The 27,912-nt window shown below is 40.5% G+C and overlaps 3 protein-coding genes and 1 non-coding gene across 7 annotated transcripts; 1 reads left to right on the plus strand and 3 right to left on the minus strand.

The window, feature by feature from the left end:
* Positions 1-4,765: 4,765 nt before the first annotated feature.
* LOC113589113 (death-associated protein kinase 2) lies at positions 4,766-17,054 on the minus strand. 3 transcript variants are annotated; one of them, XM_035528841.2, is made up of 12 exons: positions 16,906-17,054; positions 12,272-12,435; positions 11,613-11,834; positions 10,641-10,779; positions 9,818-9,947; positions 9,248-9,296; positions 8,798-8,824; positions 7,844-7,996; positions 7,053-7,098; positions 6,852-6,941; positions 5,654-5,740; positions 4,766-5,530 (listed from the first exon to the last, which is right to left on the minus strand). In XM_035528841.2, exons 2-12 carry the CDS (start codon positions 12,331-12,333, stop codon positions 5,450-5,452), a joined length of 1,086 nt encoding a protein of 361 aa, XP_035384734.1. In that variant the 5' UTR covers positions 12,334-12,435; positions 16,906-17,054; the 3' UTR covers positions 4,766-5,449. The 3 variants fall into 3 exon arrangements, with proteins under 3 accessions (XP_035384734.1, XP_035384735.1, XP_035384736.1); XM_035528842.2 differs by lacking the exon at positions 16,906-17,054 and adding an exon at positions 16,314-16,541; XM_035528843.2 differs by lacking the exon at positions 11,613-11,834.
* trnap-ugg (transfer RNA proline (anticodon UGG)) lies at positions 15,945-16,016 on the minus strand. The gene has a single exon. It is a non-coding gene; the product is annotated as a tRNA-Pro (tRNA).
* Positions 17,055-18,312: 1,258 nt separating the features above from the next.
* On the plus strand, positions 18,313-23,921 carry si:ch73-109i22.2 (uncharacterized). 2 transcript variants are annotated; one of them, XM_027028598.3, is made up of 9 exons: positions 18,313-18,641; positions 20,265-20,383; positions 21,092-21,267; positions 21,486-21,575; positions 21,659-21,839; positions 21,983-22,219; positions 22,393-22,705; positions 22,886-23,091; positions 23,264-23,766. In XM_027028598.3, the coding sequence occupies exons 1-9, from the start codon at positions 18,560-18,562 to the stop codon at positions 23,423-23,425; spliced, it is 1,566 nt and encodes a 521-aa protein (XP_026884399.3). In that variant the 5' UTR covers positions 18,313-18,559; the 3' UTR covers positions 23,426-23,766. The 2 variants fall into 2 exon arrangements, with proteins under 2 accessions (XP_026884399.3, XP_026884398.3); XM_027028597.3 differs by having other exon boundaries at positions 18,315-18,641; positions 20,181-20,383; positions 23,264-23,921.
* Positions 23,878-27,204, minus strand: ssr2 (signal sequence receptor, beta). The gene is made up of 6 exons (XM_027028599.3): positions 27,155-27,204; positions 26,074-26,231; positions 25,437-25,535; positions 25,143-25,251; positions 24,840-24,917; positions 23,878-24,460 (listed from the first exon to the last, which is right to left on the minus strand). The coding sequence occupies exons 2-6, from the start codon at positions 26,229-26,231 to the stop codon at positions 24,350-24,352; spliced, it is 555 nt and encodes a 184-aa protein (XP_026884400.1). The 5' UTR covers positions 27,155-27,204; the 3' UTR covers positions 23,878-24,349.
* Between the last annotated feature and the right edge of the window lie 708 nt (positions 27,205-27,912).

Genomic DNA, 27,912 nt, shown 5'->3' on the forward strand with positions numbered 1-27,912 from the left:
CAAAGCATTTCCACACATGCATACAGCAATATTAAAGCTACAATTTCAAGTGAGGTACTTAGTAATAAGTATTTGTATATGGCACAGTGTGTATGCAAAGTCTCAAAACCCTTTTAAATATACTGCCAGCAAACAGAGCAGTGATAAAGCTATTATTAGCTCCATACCACACCTCAGTAACACACACACACATGCACACACACACACTGGGAGAGATAAGTATGGAGGAAAATGTCTACATATAGATTGAGTGTTTCAAATTATATTTTTATACAACCATTTCGTTAAACACTCACAATATAATGAAATATTATTCACCATTCCCCATGAAAACACGCCTTAGCTGTAGACACTCTTGGACCGACATCTGAAGACATCTACAAAGCAAGGGACTCGAACCACAGAATCATTTGCTTGAATAAAAAAGTCATAACATCAGCGATATACTGTTATTCTGACCATTAAAAAAAACAGGGCAAACTTTCACAGCACCAACTCTAATATTGTAATGTTTATGGGATTTAACTGAAGCTTTTATCCAAAGTGACTTACAATTCCAACAAAACACAAGTTGGGCAGTGGAGAGTCATGCTCAGGGATCCCAAGAGTGGCAACTTGGTAGTGATGGAGCTTGAACTAGCAACCTTCTGATTAGGAATTCAGCACATTAATCACTAGACCACCACTGCCTTTACATTTCGCTCACCATGAAGGCAGCTGACAGGTTTCTCCTCCCAGTAGAGCAAATTCTTTCTTTTATGGACGAGGTTCCTCCATCTCTCTCTCTCTCTCTCTCTCTCTCTCTTTCTCTCTCTCTCTCTCTCTCTCTCCATCTCTCTCTCTCTTTCCATCTCTTTTCTTTTTTTCTGTTGTTCTATTTCTTTCACACACTGTGGTCTATGGTCCTTCTCCCCCTCAAACATTTACTTGTTCTTATTTTTCTGTGCTCTTTTACCCCTCTTCCTCTCTCACTCTGTCTCCATCCTGATTCACCATACAGACCAATACTGAACTCCAAAATAGGTGGTTCAGGGATCCACTTTTCTGGCATTTCAATTCCATTGCCAAACATGAGGTGTACATGCCTCATGTCTTGTGCCTGCGTGATAAGAAGTATAACAGGACTCTACCAAATTTAAATAAATCTTATATTACTGTAAAAAACAGGTACTAATGTAGATCAATTTCTTTAAAAGATTTGTAATAAGACATTTTAGAGCACCTGTAAAAAATAAATTAAGAAAACAAAACAACTTCTGGCAAAAGTCCACAAGAAATGTAAAGATTCCATGAGGCTTCTGGGACTGTTTTTTCCCTGTTTTCTTTGCGCCAATGTTGCCATCTTCGTCTTGTCTGTGATGTACCCGCACCCTGACCTCATGTAGAGTCCACTTGGCATAACTCCGATGCGAGGCTCCACGCACTCTCCCTCTCCCAAAGAACAAACATTGAGTCACAGAGCGCTGCATGCACAACTGCAGAACATGTGCATGTATTTCGGGTCAGATAAGGCTGCAGGTACATCGTAGGGACACTGAGCTTGATTTGACACTCAGGATACACCGAGTCTCTGTAGCAACCGAGTTATCATCAGAGGCAGCCAAGTGTGTTTTCATCGAAGGCTTTAATTTAAGCCACAGTAAACAAAAGACAGTGATTGACTCCAGGACTCCGTATATGTTTTCACTGATGGCTGTTCACACAGAAAGGGTGTTAAGTCATAACCTTTTACTTTGACTACAAACCTTTAGTATAAAGACAAATTATCTATGAAATGAAAACAAACAAATAATTTAAAAAACCACAAGTTGTTTTCACAAAACAGTAAAAGTCCTATAAAATAAACTTGAGTTCCTAACCTCTTGAAGTTCCGCCACAGAAGTAAGTGTCAGAGAATCTAAGGGGAAGACCTTCCTGTCCCTGAAGACTCCCAGGTGTGTTCCCATCACCCCCCAGTAATTCATCCAGTCCCCTGGTTACCTCCTGTGCTGTCACTCCACTCATGACCATAAACATGCCTCTGCTTATCTCATGCGCTTCTCTTTCTTTTCTTTCATTTTTACAGAAGAGGTGTGTGGGTACAAGCATGTTTGGCAGAAGAGGAGGGAGTCCTGCTCAGACTGAACACCAGACGACCAGCAGTAGCCGGTCGTGAGAGGACAGATGCGTGTTTTTTTAATAGCTGCTCTAGTCTGTGGTAGTTCTTTTGCAAGTGCAAAAGCTATAACCCCTGGAGACATGAGACTTGCATTAATCACATAATAACATCATTCTAAAGAGGTGTTGTCCCCAGACTATCACTTCCTGTACCCGCACTTTTTAGAACAGTATTTAAATGTGTATATCAACATATACATATAAAACATATATCGGATGTTCAGCAATTTAAAAATCTTGAGAGAAACAATTGGTACAGATCTGTGATGTAATTTCCATGCCTGTAGGCTCTGCCCTGTTGTAATAATTCCCTCCCACAACCAATAAACCTCCTGTGGCTGTGCTGTGTCCAGCCTCTCCACACACCTTCTCTGCCCTACAGCACCTGCACTGCCCTTTACGGCTCTCTTTTATGGCACAGATATGCAGTAAAAACTTACAGACCCCTACCACTTACCAGCCATATATGCACTCAAAAGCCCAACACAAACCCACACACAAACAAGGACAGCACTATTCTGGCTTCCAGTGACTTCAGGGACAAACACAACACACCCCTTCCGCTCACATTAAATTACACATTTTCTCACTCAGTTAATCTTAAATCTGAAAAGGTTTCCACTGACACAAAGACAGAAGCACGAAGACAAAGCATAGATTAACGCAGCATAATGTAAATATCTCTTTCACATACTCATACTCAGACACACACACACACACCCCTGCTCGTGGCACGCGTAAGGACCTGCGTTCGCAAACGATGTTACCTGACCCTCAGCCGTGGTGAAACTGTGCATAACACTGTACAGGAGGTTCATGAGGTACAGGCCTACATGGTACACAGTAAGAAACTCCAGTTCCAGAAGACACGGTGTTCGTCTTTTTTCATTACGTCTTTAATTATGTGTTCTAGTTTTCTGATTAAGAAACCAAGGCACAGGACCCCCGTTTTAATCCCCCCGGTTTTCAGATATTGAAGTGGAGATTTACATATTTACATTTTATGTTAATAGTTTTATCTACGAAAAAAAAAGTCTGTACTAAACCAAGTCTTGCCAAATCCTCTAGAACAAGCAATTTGCGCATCACCTATAACGAATCTGGTTGGCCAACAATGCTGTACTCAGTTTAATTTTTATGACTTACTAAATGTTCTATTTAATAAATAAGTACCAGCACATTCTTAAGTGTACCTTTCAACGTCCGTGTAGCATATAATCTCCCTCGATGGTCTGATTGGAAGTTCACCGGCTGAATAAAAAGACCTCCCTCGTTCGAAGTCCGTCTGAGAAAACTTCCTAAAAGTCCTCGCAGTTCGGAACAAAAATAGATTTAAAAAAACAAAACAGGTAATTGGGGCTTTCGAAAAAAAAAAAAAAAAGCTTCAGGCAATTCAGCGCACCAAACACCTGGACCGGCGGATCCTCCTCGCCGCTCGCTCCGTAAATGACACGCCCTTAACGTTAGCGTCACATTATAAGTCAGCTTTACATGCATTAAAACTAGTGTCAGCTACTTGCATGCAAGCATTCACGTGTGTGCAGTTGGGATGCAAATGTATGTATAAAATGTGACGAATACAATCTGTAAAAGGTGGTAAAACGACGTCCCCAGAATACACGATAAATCACTCAGAACACAAATACCGCAAAAAAACAAAAAAAAAAGGTAAACGCACAATCTCTCTTACCCAAAGACGTTACACCTGCTTATAATGACAGCTCCAGTCAGGCAGTGTTATGCACCATTACAGGTCAAATAACACAAATGTGAATTATAACCACATAATTCATTTATATAATCGTACTATGTTTAGAGCCGTTATATATACATATTACAGGACTGACTGTACTCAAACCTATTGTCATGGTTGACATGTAATAACTATTAACTATTATGATTATTATATGTTAAATAGATCTAAAATTGCATATATTAAAATAAGCTAAATAACTATACAAAAATAGCATTGTGTGTATTTCTCAACAGAGATGGGGCTCAATATAATGTGTTTTCAAAATGGAAGATCCTATTCTTTTAACAACGATTAAGTCTTAGAAGCTGGCTAAAACACTTCAGAAAATATATATTTACAATTCCTATGTCAACTGCATAAAACAGTTTATGACCTTAAAATCTTTTCTTTTGTGCTTTAGCACATTCTAAGTCACCCAGTGTCCCAGAGTTGCTATAACAGCTCTGAAAAGTCTTCGCACTGTTTTTTCTGTTAATATTGATTCTTAAATATGAAAAGGCAAAAGGCCACTATTTCACAAATCAGTATGGTGTTTAGTAACTTTTGGTGAAGTTTCATGCATGTTGGTACTTGGCGAACTTGGCGAACAGTTGACAGTGGTTTTATTTCTGCTGTGGGAGCTCTGTCATGTCGATAAGCCATGTCCATGACTTGGACTGAGGTAAAATATTAAAATGTTCATATATCTTTTTCTACTTCTCCGGGATGGATAAGCAGAATTGTTCAACATGATTCAACCTCTGGTGTCCATGACAGAGCATGAGGTGCCAATTCAAAATAAGCGGTAACATCTATTCGCGTTACCACTATGGCCACCATAATGGTCACTGTGAAAAGATTAAAATTCGCAAGTACACTGGACATTCTTATTTAATATGGTCTTTCAGCCTGGCTTTAAGTACAACAGAAATGTGCTTTTAGGTACAGTCCAGCCCAGGTTATTCTAGGCCGTAATCTCCAGGGGTGAGTTAGATGTGAAGGTGGCTGAGGGCTGAAATGTCAAGAACCTGTGTGTGGTATGTCAATTAAGGCACATAAATGAGGAAGCTTTCCATTCTTTGAGGTCACAAGGAATTTTCTCAAGAAATTGAAGAAGTTCCTAAAATTCCCAGTAGGATCCCAACACAAGATTTTTTTTTCTGTAGCATTAGAAGCATTTAAACTTTATGAACATGTAAATCCATGAAAGATTATATCACCCCCATTCCTCTAGCTGAAGGCTGAAGGACCATAATGCAACATCTCAGAGGTAGCAGAATAAACTTGTGAATACACTTGCATATTAGTTTGGAGAATACTGTGACTATGTCATGAGTCCATCCCCTTTCACAGAACTGACGTCTTCTGACATGAGTACATGTTCAGAAAATGACACACTTTCGGACTTGAAGCCTAATGATGCGATTTGATTTGCTGCTGAAAGCAGTGAACACGGCCTCTGTCGCCCCCTATAGGTCAAAGTCCAGGTGACGCTTAATGGTCACGTTCAGCGTTGCTGGAAGAATTTAATGTTGTGTCTCCCCCAAGTGGATGTCTCTAGGAACTACTGCTGAGTCGACGACGCAAAAGCGATACGGTTTTGGTTTCAGTGTCCTCCTGGTCACTCTCACATTCCCTCTGATCAGTACAGAAAGATCAAAACAAAAATAAATTAAAGAGATGTCTCAGTATAAGACAGTGTTTACATTTAAAGCTTTGCTGGGGGCATTACACAGATCATTTATTTTTCTGTCACCTTACCAAGTCTTGCTTGTCCACAGCACCAGTCTTACACACCAGTTTGAGCTTATACAGTCTATTACAGGCTGACACCATGTTGTAGGACATCTAAAAATGAAAAAAAGATGTTACATACAAGCTTACATACCAATTCAACATATAATTGCAAGCTAGAGAATGCAATTTTCATTGCATTTATGAAACAAAACCCTAACTGCGAGGGTAGAGTTAACACGAGAAGTGAACAAAACCTTTGCCAAATAGGGGATCACAGTACAAACCCCAAAAAGACAGCACAGAGATACTACATGTACTGTATAAAATTGCCTGTATGTAGTTAACAGCTCTGTATTCATAACACAATGACCCATATGTTAAAGGAGTCGAGCAAATTGGATGGCTGCATTAATGCAATACTCTTGCCTGAACAGCAGGTGTCTCACAGCTGGCATATGGCATGAGTCATAACTGCAGAAAGGAAGTTTAAGCTAGAACCAAAAGCACGATATCCATACCAGAGCACTCTTGTTTTCATTAGGTAGAGAGAGAGAGAGAGAGAGAGAGAGAGAGAGAGAGAGAGAGAGAGAGAGAGAGAGAGAGAAGGAGAGGAGTGTACTCTTTTTGTTTTACCCTAGAAAAACAGCAGACCCATACACTATACACAGGGACAAACTCTATACACAGACCCATACACTATACACAGGGACATACACTACACAGGGACAAACTCTATACACAGACCCATACACTATACACAGATCCATACACTATACACAGGGACATACAATATACATAGGTAGATATGCTATATACAGACCCAAACACTATGCACAGGGACAAACTCTATATACAGACCCAAACACTATACACAGACCCATACACTATACACAGGGGGAAAGTGAAGACAAATAATATTAAAAGTAGTTACGGCAAGCAGCTAGGTGTGTTAGGAGTGTTATAAGTGTTAGGAGTTTAGGAGTGTTAGGTGTGTTAGGAGTGTTATAAATGTTAGGAGTGTTAGGAGTTTAGAAGTGTTAGGAGTGTTATAAATGTTGGGAGTGTTAGGTGTGTTATGAGTGTTAGAAGTGTTAGGTGTGTTAGGAGCGTTAGGTCGTGAGTTATCTTTGACCAGTGGTTTCCCATTCGTGTTCTCACAAGCAGCTACAGTGGTAATGAATGTGCTGTGATCCAGGCCCAACAGGGCAGAGAGCAAACTAACCTTCCACTTCCTCTTAGCGTTAAACCTCTTAAAGTACTTCATGTTGATGGAGGAGCGATTCCTCCTGGCCATCTGTGTCTTGGTCAGAGGCTGAAAGAAGTGGTGAGATCAGAACACTTCCTAAATGAACAGTACCTGCTAAAACACACATTCACACAGCTGTTCATGACAGGGAAAAGAAGGTTCAGCTGTGTCTTTGACCTTGATCCAAGGATGAATCAGGCAGTCTTCTGCAGTCATCCTCTCTCTGCACATGCAAACACGCAGACACACACAGAGACACACACAGAGAAATGGGCACTTGTAAACACAGCTGTTTGCAATACCATATAATACAATTTCATCCAGAACCATCACTGCATTGCTGCAAATATGTGGTCATTGTATCATAGTTTTTATATCACACACACACACACACACACACACACACACACACACACACATACACACACATCTCCATTGTATGCAGCAATATCAGCAGACTTATAAGGTAAATGTGAGAGTTATAAAGCTTGATCATATAATTGATTAGTACAACAATACAGTTATTTAGAGGTATATGTTAAGAATCTGCAGTGTCCTCTGAGCATTTAGTAGATAAAGAAGTTTTTATTAAGACCACCACTAACCCTCCAGTTCTAGTATTAACATCTCCCCCACCAGAGATTTTGGCTGAGCATAACTTGAGTTATTGAAGGTTAATGGTCTTGTTCAGGGGCACAATAGTGGCAACTTGGCAATGGTGGAACTTGAATCACATGGTGGGACTTGAATCATAACATCATGTTTACTGGAAGGGGACGTGTTCTGTAAAGCTTCGTTTATAAAAATGTGTTGTTTGTTCATATGAAAGGTCTAATAGAATATCTCAAAATGTAAAACTCACCTCACAGTAACAACACACTTGCCAGGTCTTATAAATTAATAACTACCATAGAACCTGTTTACGGAAGGGAGTCACAGCACAGTAGCTATGGTAAAGATACAGTTACCTCTGATCTTTGGTGAGTAGTTTTTGGATAAAGTCTTTCGCCATCGAGGAGGTCTGGCTGAAATAGTGAGGCTCAAACACATAGCTCATTGCCACGATGTTCTTCAGCGTCTCCTCATCTGTCTCTCCTTGAAACGGGGACAGGCCACTCAGCCTGACAGGTTAAAGCAATACTTCACCCAAAAATGCTAGGCTAGCCAAAAACACATGAAAGTCAATAGTGACAGTTAGCACAGTCTCATTAGCTTCATAGCACAGTCTCATTGGCGCAACAGCACAGTCTCATTAGCATAATATCATGGCCTCATTAGCATAATACTCTCAGTTCTCTACTCGTTTGCTTTTCCTTTAATAAAAACAAGGTTGCTACGGAGAGATACATTTTTGCCTAACATTCAGCACTACAAACCTACTCAGGCAATTCCACATCATCAAAAGCAGAACATAAACACTTCATAAAATTATTGTACAAAAAAGTATATAAAAGTATATTAACCAAAGCACATAATTTATTCACAGTCATATGTTAAATAGACTCAAAACTTTTAATGAATATTTCCCCATGTCCCCTCATTCAGATCATGTAATGACAGGCAGCAAACAGCACTTCTGTCTGCTGCTGTCAGGAAGGGCAGAGTGTTTAACTATTAGCTCTTTTTAACTCTTTAACTCATAAGGCCTCTAAATAAATGTCCCATTCATGTGAAGCACAAATCACAGTCTTTGGTCTGCTATACCCACATGCTATGAGAGCTATGACTTGTTTGGGAGAGCCGAATACTCAAATAAACCACACACACACACACACACACACACACACACACACACACACACACACACACACACACACACACAAAATCATTAGCTATATTTGAATAATTGGGGTTGTTTCAATGGGAATGGGAGTGAAAGTTTGAGTAATTTGCCTGTAGGGACTTCCAGTAATTGCACTTACAGAATATAGGTGATGACACCGATGCTCCTGAGAAGAGAAACACACACAGAGGAACATGACTTCACTTCTCACAGCATTCAGATGGTTCATTGTCAGTTCTTGTTGTGATTTCTGAATATAACGCACCATGACTTCGGGATTCATGACTTCAAATTTCTTTGTATGTGATACAATAGGTAAACTGGGCAAATACATTGTGATTATTTCTCACAAAGTGAAAATCAGCATTAGGCATAAAGTTACTGTACTGGACCTTCCCTCCACAGAATGTTACAAAGAACATGCAGGTCTATATGAAACATAAATGCATGTGGATCTATATTAAACATACCGGAATGGTTATTTCAGTGTAACTATGGTGGAGGAACTTTCTCATGAATGCTACACTGGTGGTTACAGTACACAGTTTGTGTGTGTGTGTGTGTTTTGTGTTACATTAAATATACTCACCACATATCTGCTGCTGTGCTGAGGGGCTCAAAATTGATAATCTCAGGAGCTACGAGACAGAGGGGGAGAGAGAGAGAGATGAATGGATGGAGAAAGGACAAAGAGAGAGACAAACAGAATGACAAAAACAGAGACATATACAGAATTCACAATGCTAGTATGTCTACCAAGAACAATCATAATTACATGAGTGTGTCATTTACATGTCAGACATGACAAGTCTAAATGCTTTCACGAGTCCATTTTGTTGCCAGTTATAAACCAGCAGTCCCCAACTTTGATAACACGAATGTCATTTTCTGTTCGTGTTCACGCTACTTCACGACACCGTCGCTAGAGACAGAACAGAGGCTGTTTCTGCTTCTCTCCACTCGGCTGTCGCTCTGACAAAAAGTGTCATGCCACTTCTTGAACTCCATGGAGTCTCCATGGAGACTGCCAAACCTAAAAATCCTGTTATGCACCGAAAGCACAGAAAATCGGATGCGTGTGCACATGCAAGATTCTGTACATGTTCTCCTCACTTAAGCCTAAATAAAACCATGTTTTCTACTGGCCTGCACCATTTACCAATGTACTGAGGAGTACCCCCCATGCTCCTGTACTCCACTCCTTGTATAAAGCGATGGGCCATGCCAAAATCGATGATCTTGATGTCTGGACTGGGAGCATGTTTAACCAACAGCATGATGTTCTCGGGCTGAGGAAGGAGGTAGAGACCATTTTGTTTTTTCACAGTGGCCCCATACAATGTCATTTAGTGCAGCTCATATCTATTTGATGATAGACAACAATCCTTCTGTAAGTAAAGTTAAAAAACAAAGAAGTCTTGTGCTTTGCCTTGGCCTAAGAGCTGCTACAAATCAAATGGAATCTGTTTCTACTAATCTACTAATCTGTGTGTCTACTAATCTATAAATATGCATGTCTACTAATCTACTAATTTGTGCATCTATTAATCAAACAGAATCTGTGTGTCTACTAATCTACTAATCTGCCTACTAATCAAACATAATCTGTGTGTCTACTAATGTACTAATCTGTGTGTCTACTAATCTACTAATATGCGTGTCTACTAATCTACTAATCTGTGTGTCTACTAATCTACTAATCTGTGCATAGAGATGATTCAGCCATGAATTGAATTGAATTGAATTTGCATTGAACGCTACAATATGCTACACTTTTATATGAGACAGATAAATATCTGTAACAAACAGGTTGGCACATAGACGTAATAATGAGCCATGGGGAGAAAATGCAAAATACATGAATAAATTAACACATTTTTAATAAGGTTAGTGTCAGGGATAATCCATACCAGACAATTAAAAGAAATTTGAGTCTAAATTAGCATACACATCTTTTTGCTGTTAACTTCATCAGGGCATACCTTTAAGTCAAAGTGGCCGATTTGTTTGCTGTGCATGTAACACACACCCTGCAGAATTTGCTTCAGGAAATCGATCGCCTCCGACTCCATCAGATTCTCCTTCTCAGCGATGAAATCAAAGAGTTCACCTCCCCTAATGCTACATGTACAGACACAGGAGGAAGGTGACCCACACAGACATGAAACGATACCAAGGACATGGACAGTGTGTACATAAATCTGTACTTTATTACGGTACTGTACAGATACCTACACATTGAAAAAATGTGTCTCTCTCTGTGTGTGTGTGTGTGTGTGTGTGTGTGTGTGTGTATATATATATATATATATATATATTTTTTTTTTTATTATATATATTTTTTTTTATATTTTTTTTTAAGTGGCCCACAAACAAAGCATATTCTAATTAAATTAGATTTTTAAAGTACCTTTTTGTAATGCAATGTAATATTATGTATATGCACATGACAGCAAAGGGTAGAATTAGATTTTGAAGGGTGAAAGTGTTGCACAACTTCTGGAACGTTTTTCACTTGTTGGTTAAAAATAAGACACTGCAACATACCACAGCTGTTACAAATTAGGGGTTTCTGTCATCATACTAGAGTTCATCGAATGCTGCCATATGTCATCTTAAAGTCACATACAGCCTACATAGTTTAAGCACTAATAGTGAGGATATGTGAGGATGAGTAAATCTTGTGTTTTGATCGAGGTGCCGTGTTGCTTTGCAGTGTTTTCACTTTGCCCTTTCAAAGTTCCTTTCCTTCCTCTGTCCTGCTTATCAGTAAACCACACCCCTTTAAGTCATGCTCTTTGCTTTTTTCTTCCTGTCTATTCACCTCACCGCATAGACACACACACACACACACACACACACACACACACACACACACAGACACACACACACAGACAGACATATGCACGCATGCAGTTTTATTCATATCTACATGAGCACACACACAAACTTACAGCTCTACTATTAGAACCACCTCAGCCCTGCTCTCAAACACATCTTTGAGGGCCATGACGTTTTGGTGCTGGAGACTCTGAAGGATCTCCACCTCCTGCTCCACACTCTTCCTCTCCAGCCCAAATCGGCTTCCCACACTCCGCTGCAGTTTTAAAAACTTCCCCGCCCATAAGGTGCCAGTGAGCCGCTCTCGCACCTCCCGCACCTGCCCGAAGTGACCACTGGGGGGGGGGGGGGGGCAACACAAGAACATGGAGGTGCAGGGGCAGAAAGCTTTAAGCAAAGGTTAATTTTAATCTTTTTCACACGTCACCCGTACTGTGGGTCTCAGTGTAGGCAAAAATAATAATAGAAAATATGGTACTTCATACTACAAGTCTTTCTGTTAGTTTATAATAGTCAATGAGTTAAATCATTTATAAGTCCCCTCGTACCTCATGTAACGCACTTGTGTAGATATAGGCTTGGTGTCGAAGAAATCAGATTACATTTCTGAAATTCCTCGTTCATGTCATTACAAATAAAGACAACAGTTCCGTCATCTTTAAATATGCACATGATGCCGACACAGCCGCTCTTTTCTAATATAAATGTAACATTACACGTAACTTTTTGCCTGAATGGAAACAAGAATATACCACCAAAAAAATGTACTGACCTTCCTAGGACATCTCCGATTTCATAGAGATCCTCCACGTTATCCAGTTTGAAAACCGCCATCCTGCCACTTCTGTCCGCCCTTTTATTCTTAGGATTCTGTAATCTCACCTATGGCTACTGCATTATTCCTGAAATTAATCCTGCAGGGCTTTGGGTCCAGAGCTAAAACGCAGAAAGAAGCTTCAGTTTCTCGTCTTATTTTTGTTGATGCAAAACGCCTTCAGGGCAAAAACAGGCGGGTTTTACTACTTCTTCAGCTATGTGGGGGAGTTCCTTATTTTACAGAAATAAACTGACAAGTTTTGGAGGTTTTTTTTTTACACTTTTATAAGATCATAATTTATGTTGGTGTTTACCCAAAAATTGGGGCAAATGCAAACTATAAGAAACTGTGTGTATCTCTGAGTTCACATGAGATGGATTTGCTTGCCATCTTTCTTAAAACAAAGATTGTAATGGTTTGTGTCCTGGACAAGTCTTGACAAGTCATAGCTTAGAAACAGAACCAATAAACCAAGACATATTATTATGTATCTGGCAATATTTGGCTCAAGTCACATCATTGCAAAGTGAAACAGTGCATAAAATAGAGAAAATGACACAAAAAACCTTAGTGAGATTCAGGACAGTTAGATTCCCATACCATACGTGGCATTAGCTCATGCATACGTAACACACCCATTCCTCAGATACAAGCATACTTCTGTAAAGAGTTTTCAAATGACTAAAAAGCTTTCAAAACAACTACACAAAAAAGACAAATAAACAAGTAGAGAAAAGAGAGAGAGAGAGAGAGAGAGAGAGAGAGAGAGAGAGGGTGTGTGAGCTGATGCTTGACAAGAGAAAAGGCACAGAGCTAAACAATGATGAAACACAGAAAACTGCTGGATTGTAAATAAATGAGAAGTTCTCTCTTTATGTATTCGATAAGAGTTCATAATGAGGGCTTAGTAATGAACACTATACAATATCAGTGCTATACAGTCTTTATGGCAACATTATTTATAAAGTACATCTACAGCACTTATCTGAAACTTTTGTTCAAAGCAACTGACAATAATGACTGAACACAACTTGAGCGTTGCTTAGGGGTCCAACAGTGACAACTGGGCAGTGGTGGGGTTTGAAGAGGCAAGCTTCTGCTTACTAAGCAAGTACCTTAACCACTGAACTACCCTTACAGCTAGCGCTTATAGCCATCGAGTGATAGCAAATCTTTTAGCTACTATCATAGTGTCTGTAGTAAAGACTCCATCAATAATAATTTTATTGTAAGAGTAGTTATGGTTGTTATTCTGTAGGTCTCATAAGCAAACACACAAAAGCTGTGTTCAAAATACATCAGTGCATAAAACCTGAAGTGTATTAATTATAGTGTATGATATGTGTACTTTGTTTTACCTACACATTATTATGTTTAGGCAGTTGTGTTCCCTTTGCACATTTATACTTATAAATGTAGGAATTTCGTTGTGGTTTCTCTTTACATTATAGGGACACAGTTATAAACGTCCTGCAGTGTATTTTTTTAAGTTCCTAAATCATTGACTGTAGTGGACCAGAACATGGTGTTGCTACTGAAAATCTTCACACAGAGAGACAGGTGGAGCTGAAAATCTACACACAGAGAGACAGGTGGAGCAGTCTAGTCAGAGGGATAAAAAAGTGTCAAATAAGCAGATCTACACAAAGCAAACAGGCAGAAAATTCCAAATGAAACAACAGAATAGACAGACAGACAGACAGACTTGTTTTTTGTTGCATGCTAATAGTGGTTCAGACATTTTCCCCACCAGAGACTGTCCCCATCTCTCCTCTCCCACTGACTTCCTTCGTTGCCATACCAGGACAAAACAATAAAGTTCATTCAACAAGACACAGTGGATACTTAAGCCAAAGCCGAACAATAGCCTTCGTGCTCCGTAGTTCGACAGGGTCGATACTGCTGAAATTCCCCTGAACTTAGTCGTTTTTGGACAACGATCGCGGCCAAGCTGTTTCATCATGTTACACATCAAGACTGTTCTGTGCTGAAATCTCCCTATTAAGGCTGCCTTTAACTCTTGATTCTTCAAGGTTATTCAAAACCTATAAAAGCCTGTGTATAAACAATTAATTATGTGTATGCTGAAAAAAAAAAGTTTTGGCATATTATGTTCTGTCATATTAATAACATACACATTTGAGTGCTCTTTCACTGAGCACTGCTGGTACTGCTGAATACAGTTTAGCTCCCCTCCCTTTTACCTCACATGCAACTTCTCCAACAGGGAGACGAATTTCCTGTTTTCCAAGAATAGCTTTTGTAAAGGCAGATCCGGATGGTCATATACACACATTCCACTGTTAGCAGGAAGAGCTGACGAGAGCCTTAACGAGGAGCCGCTCTGGAGAATGCTTCTGGAGCTACTGAAATATCCGAAACCTGGCGAATTTTATAGTTTATAGATTATATTATATGTAAACTTTATATAAATATAGGCTATGTATATAAATGCCTTAAATTTAAATCTAGTGAAAGTACCAAGTCATTGCTAATCGCTCAGTTATAGTGGAAACATTAAAGCATATTGTTTTGTTGATCAATTTGCAAATTCTGTTTCTCATTGAAAGTTCTGCAGGGCTGTGCGTTACGCATGCCAACCAATGTCCAACATTACGAAAAGTTTCCAACATTTCGAAAAACAATCTTACTTCTTGGCAGTCGAGCGGAATATCTAATAGTTACTTGATGCACCCATCTGAAGGATGTCTTTTGATTGAATGCTGATGTTAAAAAAGTTAAAATGTTCACGTGGAAATTAAAGTGCCTACATGGGACCTTTAGCATAGGACGCCCTTCACTGCGTGAGCACTAATTCACCTTTACATCATTACAGCATGCATCACCACTGGAGGAATTTGAAATTAAACAAACCGCCCCTTCCGACAGCACGAACTAAACTGCCTGTAGTTGCCGCTAGTTAGTTTCATTAGTTATCAGACGCTACGCTACTCGACACATATGTAGGGACTTTAAAATACACAACGCAGAACCGTCTTCATCTCTCAAGGACCTCACTGTGACAACTCTCTCCAATCAGATGACTTAAAAAAAAACAGGAAGGACTTTGAAATGAACGTTTGTTCGCTGCCAGCATTAAATGCCACAAACACCCAAGAAAACTGTTAGTCTTGCTGAGGGAGATTGAGTGATAGCCAGACTATATGCAGTAGTGAGGAGAATAAAGTGTCAGAGGTCAGTAGGTGGGATGGGTCATGAAACCAGGGCAAAGCTTTTATAAGGTTAAGGTCTTGTGGACCGGGCAATGGCCAAAACCAACACAATGCAAATACAACAGACGGGACGGCAGAGAGGGCCATTACCACGACATTCTTTGTACTGCATTTAAGACAGTTCAGCCACTCTGTAAACTTGTTTAATACAATTAGCAAACACAACACAAATAATATTATTTAATACTACGTGACAAGACCTTCAGTTTTGGAAGATTACTTGGTACTTTACCCACGGCCACTAATGCAACAGTGTTCAGATGGAAGTGAATACGCGGCATCTGAAATCACAGCTTGAGTCACGATCTCGATAAAATTGCTTGTTTTTTAGACTCTTTCGGCATTAATCTAGCGGATAATGAAACTGCAATTAAATGTCCGTTCGGGCAAAACCTGGGCTCGTCCGGGATTTGAACCCGGGACCTCTCGCACCCAAAGCGAGAATCATACCCCTAGACCAACGAGCCAACTGAGTAAAGGGCTGTCTAACTAAACCCTGGTCGCCTCGTTGGTATCAGGGAGTAAGTAGTAGCACACAGCACAGATTTCAGCATTGTAAATTCCTAACATGTAGCCATTTACAAAACATGTAGAAACTCCATGTATGTCCAAAACCGTTTCGACATAGAAATGAAAACAATTAAAGAAGCATATAGGCCAAATGTCAGAATTAACACGCAGAACCAACGAAGTATAACCAGACAAACTGATAAAAAATTAAACGTTTGCTCTTGCTGACTTAACATTAAAACGTAATATCTCACCGTTATAAAACAAGCAAAGTCCAAACAGAACATACAAATGTCGACCCAGGACACCCCGTAGTGTCCAGCCCGGTTTCACGCACGTCGTCGGGTGTGCTCGAGCAGGTCCACGCTACTGGTTCGTGGTTCGGGCCGCTCACCCCCGTGTCAACCCCGTGTGTGTGTTTCGTGACGCGCCTCCGTTTCGCGGATTTATCAGTGTACTGCAGGGTCACGACTGAACCACCGTGACTGGGGCGCGAGACGAGCGAATAAAAGGACTGCAGTGACGCCCGAGCTCCGTGCGACGTCCGCAGGGATCTCGCAAAACACGTGGAAACTTGTTCTGTCCTGCAATCCCGTTGACAAAAAATCTCATTCCAGAGATGTCTTAAAACGTGGTGGTTACCTAATCCACTGCTTGAGCAAAAGCTTTTCTCCTTTATTTTACTCAGTTACATGGACGGCAGGAAGATTTAGTACATTGTCTTTTCTCGTTACATTTCTATGCCGATTGTTTGTTGCCCATATAGCGTTACAGCACCTGCGCCTTCTTCTACGCCAAAATCACATTTCAAATAACTTCAAAAGATAGTGAACTCAAAACGCCTACCTATGGAGTCTGACCGTGGCTTTGTGATCCGTTCCGATGTCATGTAGGTTTAGTAAACGTCTATGGATTTTAGTTTCAATAATGGCTCCTCGTCCTGGACATCGCTGCAGCTCGCGTTCCCTAAAATCAGGAAACGCATTTTTTGTTTGTTTTGACCGAGTGCACACGCTCTCCGGACACTTGCCACAGGAGTTACTTTACGGTAGGAAATGACCGGTGCTCTTTCACCGAGTAAGAAATAAAATCACAAATCAAACATGGCTATAATATCACGGTTTATTTAAAAGACACAGAATACATAAAAGCACAACAATAGGACTGAAGATGGATTAAATAATGCAATTACTCTTAAACACCGAACTACACACATTCATTTCCACAGGTTTCAAAAGCTTCCAGATGCGCATCCACTCGTATTTATTCGCAATTGGTTAGTTTCTTCATTAAGACAGATATTAACGGATCTTCTTTTTTTCTTTTTAGACATCCCTCCTGCAAACCCTCAAGTTTTGTCATACTGGGCTAATGTCACGGTTGTACCTCACGGTTGGGCCTCAGTTGTACCGTAAAATTGCTTCTCCGCTAAGTACTAGAACTGCATTTTCAGCAGTTTTGTGCCTTCTAGTGGCCAAATGGAGAGTTCGAGTTTGTATAAAGGTAGACCTCAAAGATAAAGGTTCAATATAGGGATTTTAAATCTTGTCACCATTGCCCCTCAGCCTATTCACATTTTTTATTACGTTCCAGCTCCAAACACACCACAGTCAGGAGATTGAAGAGTGCTGGTTATCTTGTTCAGGTAAGGTAGGAAATGGGAACGCATCAAAAATATGATCTGTCTGGGAATGAGGACTATCAGAAATATCCTGGTCTAAAAAAATCACAGCGCATGAATACTGAAAAAGAAACATCATCTTAAATGACCAGCAAGTTTAAATGTATGGTATCACTTCAATTTACACGAGAACACTGACATTTCAATTTTTCAGTTCAACTCTAAGCAGTAGCCAAAATTCTGCTAGTAAACCTCATATTCTACAGCAGTGGTATTCAAATCTGGACCTTCTATCTAAACCCAGTCCTGGGGTTTGTGAATGTTGTAAACTGACTAAACAGTTGCTTTAATCAGGGATGATAGTTAAATACTTCACACTCAAATTAACTTTGATCGGTTTTGTTTTTTTTTTGCGTCCCCTGAGTGATGTTAAGCGAGAGGATTGAAGGACTCGTGCAGGTCCTGGAGAATGCTCGGCTCGTCTTCCCTCTTCTCTCTCATTGTTTTCTGCGGTCGCCATCTTTCTCTTCCTGTGTGGTTAGCAAGACACAAACTGTCATTCTCTCTTAAAATGATAAACAGAGTAATCACAAACATCACATATTCATAAAAATGGATAGATTTATAGAGTCACAGAATGTAATTGGTGTAAAATGAACAATAGTTTTTCATCTTCTAATCTTTTCAACAACAATTTCTTGACACATGCGTCAGTGAATATAGAGCTAACCAAGTGCATATCATTATAGATACTCTGGTTGACAATTCATTGTATGCACGTCTCTATCTCTCTCTCTTTCTCACACATACACACACACACACACACACACACACACACACACACACACACAATATATATATATATATACAGTGACGCAGATGCAGTCAAGAACAGTTGAAGAGCTGCTGTACTCCAACATCCTGTCTGTGAAGATGGATATTGACTATCAAACAATGAAAGGTCAGCTCTTTCTCATTTCTTTCAGTACCTTAACATAACTAAGTTATTGTCCTACAGCTTTTACACACTCACTATCTTCCATGGTGCTTACAAAACTGTCAGACAGACAAAGTATCTGGTAGCTTTTCAGTAGTGTTCAGTGTTGTATTTTCTACCGCTGTGTGCTTAGATGTTTTAGATATTTTACCTTTGATTTCATAAACTGGGTAACACGTTGGGTCTTGCTTGTTGCAGGTAGGCAAATAGTCTGTATAAAGTTTAACTGACACTTTGGTAAAGCTGTGTTACTGCACCGTAGCTCAATTATGCTATATTGTATCATTTCAATACACAAAAGAGAGTCAGAAAGAATTGCAATATGCTTCGAATTGTTCTATATAGTTATAAAGTGCTTCACAACTTATTCTGAGCATCATTGATATAGGATATATATCTGAATTTGCTTGCCACTGTTGGCTCTGGTTTGTTTATTAGGGATCTGGACCCAAACATGGGTAAAGCTGCTTTGTGACCGCATGTGTTGTAAAAAGCGCTATATAAATGAATTTGCCATCGACTTTAATGGGATTATGGTTAATCTTGACGTGTGGTTTTCTCCGGACATGTTAACACCTTGGTTAAAGACAAGTGTAGCACATCCTCTCCACAAGACATTTTTAGAAAACTGACTTCTGTGTGTCGGTATAAAAGCAGGGTTAATGTTGAGTATTGCCTGATGTAGGCCCAACCAACCATGTTGTGTTTTAAATTCAGTATTTAAAGGAACCTTGTAAATCAAAATATAGACTTTTCTGATATCAAATTATTTCAATTTTTTTTTAAGTTTAAACATAAGTGTGAAGGCAGGGTTATTACATTTAACTTTTGCATAATTGCTTCAGAAACACACAACATTATGTTTCCATAATCACCTTTCACCAAGACGTCCAGCAAGCTGAGTACCTTTCGCTTCTCGACATTCTTCAACTGTTTTAACTAATTTGTTGAGGTCATTGCTATCTATATTACTGCTTTTATCTCAGTGCTCACAAGAAATATTCACAAGTTTCTACAGCTGACAAAGTTTTAGACATGCATAAATTGGGAGCCAAACATATAACAATAAATAAACACAGGTTTGCAAAGATTTACTGATGCAAATTTTAGTTTCATTTTAAGGCTTAATATTAAGAAATGGCTATTCAAATGTTGAGAAAGAGGGCTCAACATATCATAAATACCAATATTTATAATAAATATTATTATTTACAATGCAATTAGACATTCAGAGATATATCCCCTAACTTCCCCCTTCTAAAAACTGCAGCGTACTGTAATTAAAGATGTAGATGCGGGCGGTAATTTCAGCGTAGCAAAAACGTTTCCAGATATAGAAACAGGACGTACACAGCTGATGAAGGAACTTTGAAACATCCTGTCATCCTGTTCTTCTTCTGAAACCTCGCGTACTCCAACCTTTTATTACCCATACATAAAACTACATGTCACGATTTTATGCCTATCCGATATTTTCACTCAACTGTTCTGGTTTATGTGTAGACGCGGAATCTCATGAGAGGGAGAGGCTACTGTGTTGTCCGCCAGTCCAACCGAGACCCATGCCTCGTCCGTCTGTCGCTCCAGAATCCCAGTGCACCAGTAAGAAGCCACCCATCAAGCCCAGGCGCAGCGTAAAAATCCGCCCTACCACGCAAGGAGACGCGGGACAGTCAAACAGCCAGGCCAATCAAAAGGAAAATGAGGTAACCACTGGCCGATAGAGACATCCGCAATTTAAAAGACAAAGCGTGCGTAACCAAGGGTGTGTTTATGTTAGCAGATAGAGGATTTTAAAATGGAGGACGAATAAGATAGATTATTTTCCACTAATAAAGATGCATGTTAGTAGTTCTACACTTTGCACCTAAACCGGACAGAGTTTTATAAGATTTAAAATATTTGAATGTGGAAATGGATATTGGTGTGCTTTGAACCGTTGCTTACGCTGCCTGTGGTGCATGACGTAACCTCATAACGTACGATTCCCGGTAATTCTCCACTAATAAGAAGAATCCCAGCAACATTAAATTCGGTCAAGTCTTGGTCTATCAGAATGTTCAAAACTGACATACTATGCTCGCCTCTTACTATGATGTTCTGAGGATTTGGCTTTTGCACACTTAAACTCAAAATGCCTGTTTTTAAAGTTCCGTCAATGGAACATTTTTCCAGAGTTCTGTAAGACTCTCCAAAGACGAGACAAATTTGAGTTAGGGTCGTATGTTTTTTTGCTAGGTGCAAACATGAGAGCTCCCCATTTTTACTTAAAATTAGTTTTGTTTAGCCCACTCTTCAAATAAAAAAATAAAATAAAATCAGTTTCACAACATGTATCAAGAATGTACGTGGGTATTCACACTGAAGTTTTAACATTCCCGGTCCAATAAAGTTGTGGTGTATCTGTCGCTCAGGTGGAAGTGAAACGGATAGTTCCCTCTCAGGTCCTCTACCCTCATGGGCCCCTGGAGGCTCAGACTCCATCTCTGCGGGCTCACATCCTGTTGTGGTTTCAGAAAACACAGCTACCTCGACTGCACACGCCAGGGAGTCCTCTACCATCCTGGCTTCACGGCTTCGCCACACGCAGGTTTTCTATCTCTCTCACACACAGAGATGCTCTTAAAGCAACAGTGCTGTCATTTTCACAGGTTTATGACCGCATTTGCACACAGGTGCTGGAAAAGTAGCAAAAAAGGTAATTCTGTGGAAAGTGACTACTGGTCTCTCTCTCTCTCTCTCTCTCTCTGTCTCTCTCTCTGTCTCTCTCTCTCTCTCTCTCTCTCTCTCTCTCTGTCTCTCTCTCAGGGAGGCAGAGCAGCTGCTGCAGGAGAAAGAGCCAGGCTGTTTCCTGTTGAGGCTCAGCGAGTCAAAAGTCGGCTTTGTGCTGTCGTACAGGTACGCACTCAGATGAGCAACCCTGCAGCACCATGCACCAACACATGTGTACACCTGCATGGAATAAAACACTCTGATTCCAGAGGAGGAGACAGATGTCGTCACTTCATCATAGAAGAAGAAAGCAAAGTGTCTGGAATGAATGGACAGTACGTCATAGCTGGCGAGCAAAGCAGGCACGACAGTCTGGAGGAGCTGATAGACTACTACACCCACAATCCAGTGGGGCCCTTCAGCGAAATGCTCACAATGCCCTGCGTGCAGGTACCATCCACACAAATGCCAAATACGCACGAGTCGCAATGTCGCCGCACCTAATGTTAGAGCACAGTCGGTACGCATTGGCTTAGGAAGCGTGGTGTGAGAAGTGGAATGTTCTCAGCCTCGTGCCCTCACTGCCCTCCCAGGCCAACGGCAGCTGCGAAGATGAGGCAAAGCTGGGAGTGGATGACATCGGAACAAGGGACAGAAGGCCAGAGAAAACAGAAATCTCTACACAGCCCAACGGAAATAGTTCTGCCGCAGACTCTGTCTACAATACAACTGGGTTGGCGCAGTACGCTGTGGTCTGCAAGGCGCTAAGGAAGACTCACTCTCTGCCCGAGTGCAAAATCGGAATTGGCTCGGCACTTCCTGTCAAAGAGGTGAATAAATACAGTGCAGCTAAAACTGAGGTGCCACTTTTAAACTTTTGTTGCTAGTATATATTCTGTGGTGTTGATAAACGTGTCATAGATAGATCATATAACAAATCCAGTACCCCATGTCTGCGAAGTTGATTGTCCAAAGATTACAAATCACTCTGCCCTCTCTCCAGAATGCCACGCAAGAGCCTGTTGTTGGCAGTGCCACCCTGGCTGACCTAACCTGGCCGGTGGACGTCCCCTATGCCCGGGTTAACAAACCTCCGCGACAGATCCCACAAAACCTGTCCGTCAGCGCCACTGACCCGAGCTCCCAAGGGGCAGTGGCGGCCATTGCTCCTCAGTCATTGGCCAGTGCTGCAAGCATGGCAGAGCAGAAGTACTGGGAACTCGAACCCCTACATACTTACGAAGAGACCCTGCACACACGCCGCGGTCACGAGGAGATTGATTTCTACGCTGTGGGCAGGCGACGAGAGATTGCGGGTGAGAAAAGAATAACAATTTTTGATGGGCTCCTGCTTCTAAGGTAAATGCCCCAGTTTGGTGTAAGATAAGTAATACATCAGTAAAGTTGAACTATAGCAGTTTAATTTTCTTATTTCTGGTAGTTTATTTGAATCTATCGGGTTTTTAAAAAAATTTATGTGTGTGCACGGTGTCCAGGAGAAGTCTCTGTTCATCACCTGTACTCGGAGGTCAACATTAAGGGGACCAGAGATGACATTCTGCCCATGCAAGCTCCTCCACCAATCAGGAGGGCCTCAATGTACAACTCAACTACTTCGTCCTCAAGGTCCAAACCTGTCCTTCCACAAAGACCACCTCTCAGACCTGTGCATGCTTCCCCGCGACCTGAGAACAGCATACAGGTATGACTATATGTAACTGCTATTTTTAAAACAAACATCTTCAGGGACTATAGCAGCACCAATCAGCAGAAGGACTAGGAGGTCTGAGCTAAAGTTTATTAGTTTATGGACACTTTAAAAAATGTAAACTTGGCTGAAGATATCGCACAATTTCTACCCCACCCATCCCCAGAGTTTTGGTGGTGCAGCAGGGTTGACCGCACCCCCATACTCCAGCCTTATCCACTCGGAGCAGCGGCTGCCCACAAGCTCCAACTTCTCCATATACGAGCAGATTCCGGAGAGGCCATCCAACTCTAGACCTCCTCTACCACCTAACAACCCCAAACGCTAAGCCCAGATCTTCCATCCATGACACCTTGACTGTGAACTGATTAGATCTGCTGTGAACTTGATGTCTCAACTTTGTCTAATCAATCCACAGCACATACAGTACATCTTAGCTTTTTGTACTTGATATTGACCTTAAGCCTCCTAGTGCAGTTCTAGATGATCACCCTGAATAGTCTTTCATCTTAACCAAACGTGGACGACTAAACTTGGAAGAACCCAAATGAACTGGCACAGGTATGTGATCAAAATGTACACAAGTTGAGACCTAATAAACCTACACAGATGGTCTCCAAAGTGTTTTTTCCCCAAGCTAGCTGAGCTTATGTAGTGCTCTCTTTGAAACAATATTATATAGAAGAGATGGGGAACTTGATCTATGACTTATCAATCTGTCAAAATAATTGAGTGCATTGTTTCAGCAGTAAGTAGAAGGAATTATTTGGACACCACTGGTAAAATAATAAGATATAATTAAAAGGTCACACTTCAGAAAACAGAAATAACATGACCGAGTGGTTTTTTTTTGTGTGTGTGGGTAAAAAAAACTTGTTTATTTTCACTGGTTACCCTCAGACCAGTCATTAAGGGGGTGCATAAGTCACCGTATCCAATTTTCCTTTTAACATTTCCTTATACAAAAATGGTCTCCTTGGTCATTGTTCAGCTAGTCATGAAGATTACAAGACCTTTATTGTTAATACTACCATCCCATAATGCATCAGTCCTGTTTCTTCAACAAAAATAAACACACACCCCCATCAAGGAAACAGCGTCCTACCAGACATGCCCATAACTTGTATCATTGGCCATTTTACCCCCAATATGGGTAATAAAATTACTGTAATATTCACATCCTGTCAAACACCCCCGCTGTTTTTCTTGGTGCGTTTTATGTCCCTTAACCTATCCTGAGCTTAAGCCCTCGTTAGTTCTTCTTGCTCTTGGGCGAGTCGTATTTCCTCTTGCTGGAGTACCACAGGAGCAGGGGAATGCCGATAGAAGGGAGAGTCATCACACCAAACGCAGCCCAGTCCAGCTGCAGAGAAGCACACACACACGACCTGTCGCTCAAACTGGAATTCATTTTCTATAGCATGTAAAATGTTTTTTGTTTTTCTGGTCTGCATGTGTAATCTATGATTAACAAAGATAGCATCATCGTTTACTTCTCAAACCCGAGGAACTATCCTTTTATGACATTATTCTTTTCAAGTGGTTTATATGTAGAAAATACCAATTTTTTAAATCTTAAAAGTAGGAATAAGATGTGGATTAGGCTTTCACACTTTATGTGTGACTTAATGAACGGAACTTTTGTGCTAGATAGATGGAGCCGGTTTCCGACAATGGAAAGATACGTGACGCGGGGGGTAAAAACAACATTCTCCCTATGACAGGGTACTGTATAAACTTACATAATGTGGAGAGAAGCGCCTGTCAAACTCCCTCTGGGCCAGAATACCTCCCTGACCAGGAGCACTGGTATAGCCAACCTGAGAAAACGAGAGAATAAAGTGTTCAACCCAGTCACTAATGCTCCACCGTCATACTAGACAATACTAGTCTGACACACTACACAGCCTTTTTTTGCCTATCTGCAAATGCAAAACACTGCAGTAAAACTCACCAAGCTGGTTTTAGTATAACTAAAATGTATCCGTGCTTGGTCTAAAAAGATATGCTGGTCTTCAGGTTTGCTGTTTGGAGGCAACACTTACCACGACCTGCCCTCCCTCTTGGGCCAGGTAGCTGACAGTGGCCGAGGTAAAGTTAAAGTAGCCTGCCTTAAGGGGGCGCAGCACCACGGTATGAGAAACATTACTGGCGCTGAGAGAGGAGTTAAGGGGCAGGCCAATCACTGATGGACTGAATACAGATTACAGTGACATGCCAGAGTTGGTACTAATCACCATCAATCACCATTCATGACAAAGTCGAATCAAGACAAAACATGTAACAGTCACCAGAGTGACTGGTGATCTAAGAGATGTGTGATCATGCTTGAAGGATACGGGGCAATGCGGTCCCATTTGACATTCAGCATTCCAGAGACGATGCCAAAATCTTCAGGAGGGAAGGAGTCGTCAGAGAGCTCCACCTCTAATGCTGCACTGGAGACGGAGGAGAAAAGAGAGATAAAGAGGTAGCATAAATAAGAAAACAAGAAAATTTATTATCCTTAAACATTTTCTTACAAAGAGATGGCACATCCCAATGCTTGAACATATTAAACAACTATTGCTTTGTGCCATCAATGGCAGTAACATCCATTTTACACCCAACAGAGCCACACCAAAAAAAGCCTTATACATGCCAGGCAAGAAACTACATCCAAACAAACAGGTAACAGCACCAAACTAAAAACATGTAGTATAAATATATATATATAAATATATATATATATATATATATATATATATATATGTGTGTGTGTGTGTGTGTGTGTGTGTGTAGTATAAATATATAAATATAAATACATCATGGAATGGATCAAAATGAAGGGATAAATCTCTTCTGAGATTTTCAGGTTTTGGGTAAAATGAGGCTAAATATTTAGAAAATCAGCATGCCAAAATAAAAATACACCCATTATGAGCTTGAACAGAAACAGCATGTTCTGAACTGTGCTACAGAGGAGGCAAACAGTACCTTGTGCCCACATTGTAGATGTTGTACTGTAAGGTGAGATCTCTCCCCTCTACAGCGTAGCGGTTCAGCAGGGACTTGGAGGCCAGCACACGAGCCCCTTCCTCCCCTGCCACCAGACCCAGCACAGTAACCAGAGCAAATAACCACAGCGCCCTCATCTGTGGGCAGATGTAAGGACATCTTAATCATTAATATGGACAAAGCAAGCGGTCTACGATAACTGAATAAAACCGTTTCTTTAAAAAACGTTACATTACAAGCACATTTTAACACACACTGTTGCCTCTGGACACATAAGTGTAATACCCCTCCAGCCACAGTACACCAACAGAACTCCCTAAGACCTTATAGCTAATCTAAATGAATCCTTTACGCCAAGCCATCTTAGCCAAGACAAGTCTTTTAAAACCGAGTCAATGCAACTATTTTGTTACCATTCTACCAAAGTAAACTTTACGAAGACTGCAGTTAGATAGTTATCGCCCTTCAGAAGACATAACTATAGCTAGTCTAACTAGAGAGCTGGATAGCAAGAAGATACCCTAGATGACCCTAGCTAGATTTAATAGATTATCAGATATTGTAGCTAGCTAGCCATATTTCATATGTCTACCATATGTCACAGATAGCGAAGATATTGCAATTGATAAATATTCTTCTTTTTAATATTCAAATTTTAAAAAGACCTCTTATTATCAAGAATTATCCCTGATAACTAGCTAGCGGTTAGCTATGCTAGCTAACGCTAGTTAGCTACAGCACTAACACCGAATGAATAACCTGCACAAAACACTCAACTGTTATCCAAGAAATGGACGATAGCGAGATAGATACCAGAGATCTGTGGAGAACAAAACCAGGCAGTTAGCTAGCTAACCCTAGCTGGCTAGTGCGCTTACGTGTACGTCACATATTTGATAGCCCTGTACGAATTAATCTTATTAATATTCTCCGTGTTAGTATAATAAGATGTATACTATCAAACTATAACTGTACACAAACGTAGCCGGAAAAGTGCCAATGAATAAAGCACCTATATGCACTGGTGTGTGTTAAATTTTACACAGATAAACTACTGTACCTTCTTCCAGTTGCGAGTCCGCAAGTTGTGAAGGCAATACGACACATGCGCAGTTGACTTCTTTCGTATGCAGACGTGTCCTCTACGTGGCATTGCTAAAATATTATGTTGCCATCTAGTGTTGTGGAGTGTAAACGTAAATTCAAGCCAAACTATTTACAGGATGCAATTACAAAGTGCATACACACATCTTTCTTTGACCATTGTCTACGTTAGACATCCTCTGACAATATATATGCTCAACATCAGGTTTGACTGACTTCAATTTACAAATGTAGTTTTGTACACCTTAGCTGCTTTCAGTGAACTCTGGTTTTGAATTAATTCACGTGACACGTGAGTTAAGGGACTTCCTATAAGCAATAATTTATATGGAGCACAGGGCTATAGGAGTTATATACCATGGGCAGTGGTAGCTCAGTGTGCTTAAAGTGCTTGACTAGTAATTGGAAGATTGCCAATTCCAGCCCTGCCACTGTTGGGCCCTTGAGCATGACCCTTAACTCTCAACTGCTGAAGTTGGACTCAGTCATAATTGAAAGTTGCTTTTGATAAAAGTGTCAGCTCAATGTAAAAAAAAATGTAATGTTCTCACAAAGCTAAAATTCCATTAGGGTCAATTAATTAGGTTTATTGTTAAGATACATTTAGTCTAAAATGTGCTTGCAAATGAATTCAAGTTTCAAGTTCAAGTTCAAGGGGTCCTTCACAATCCTCTTGGCCTTGGTCTGGCACCGTTTGTAGTAGATGGTCTGCAG

This window comes from Electrophorus electricus, chromosome 2 (assembly GCF_041902795.1).
Source record: "Electrophorus electricus isolate QZ-2024a chromosome 2, ASM4190279v1, whole genome shotgun sequence".
In the NCBI taxonomy this organism is placed as follows: domain Eukaryota; kingdom Metazoa; phylum Chordata; class Actinopteri; order Gymnotiformes; family Gymnotidae; genus Electrophorus; species Electrophorus electricus.

Coding starts and splice junctions, on each gene's coding strand:
- LOC113589113 (XM_035528841.2), bottom strand. CDS start 12,333: ATGGCGGTTTTCAAACTGGATAACGTGGAGGATCTCTATGAAATCGGA. Junction 7,099..7,843: donor CTACTCACCAAAGATCAGAG/GTAACTGTATCT, acceptor TTGCATGTGCAG/AGAGAGGATGACTGCAGAAG. Junction 5,741..6,851: donor ACGCTAAGAGGAAGTGGAAG/GTTAGTTTGCTC, acceptor TTTCATTTTTAG/ATGTCCTACAACATGGTGTC.
- si:ch73-109i22.2 (XM_027028597.3), top strand. CDS start 18,560: ATGCAGTCAAGAACAGTTGAAGAGCTGCTGTACTCCAACATCCTGTCT. Junction 21,268..21,485: donor CACGGCTTCGCCACACGCAG/GTTTTCTATCTC, acceptor TCTCTCTCTCAG/GGAGGCAGAGCAGCTGCTGC. Junction 21,840..21,982: donor TCACAATGCCCTGCGTGCAG/GTACCATCCACA, acceptor CTGCCCTCCCAG/GCCAACGGCAGCTGCGAAGA.
- ssr2 (XM_027028599.3), bottom strand. CDS start 26,231: ATGAGGGCGCTGTGGTTATTTGCTCTGGTTACTGTGCTGGGTCTGGTG. Junction 25,536..26,073: donor ATCTACAATGTGGGCACAAG/GTACTGTTTGCC, acceptor CTCCGTCTCCAG/TGCAGCATTAGAGGTGGAGC. Junction 24,461..24,839: donor GGCGCTTCTCTCCACATTAT/GTAAGTTTATAC, acceptor GCTTCTCTGCAG/CTGGACTGGGCTGCGTTTGG.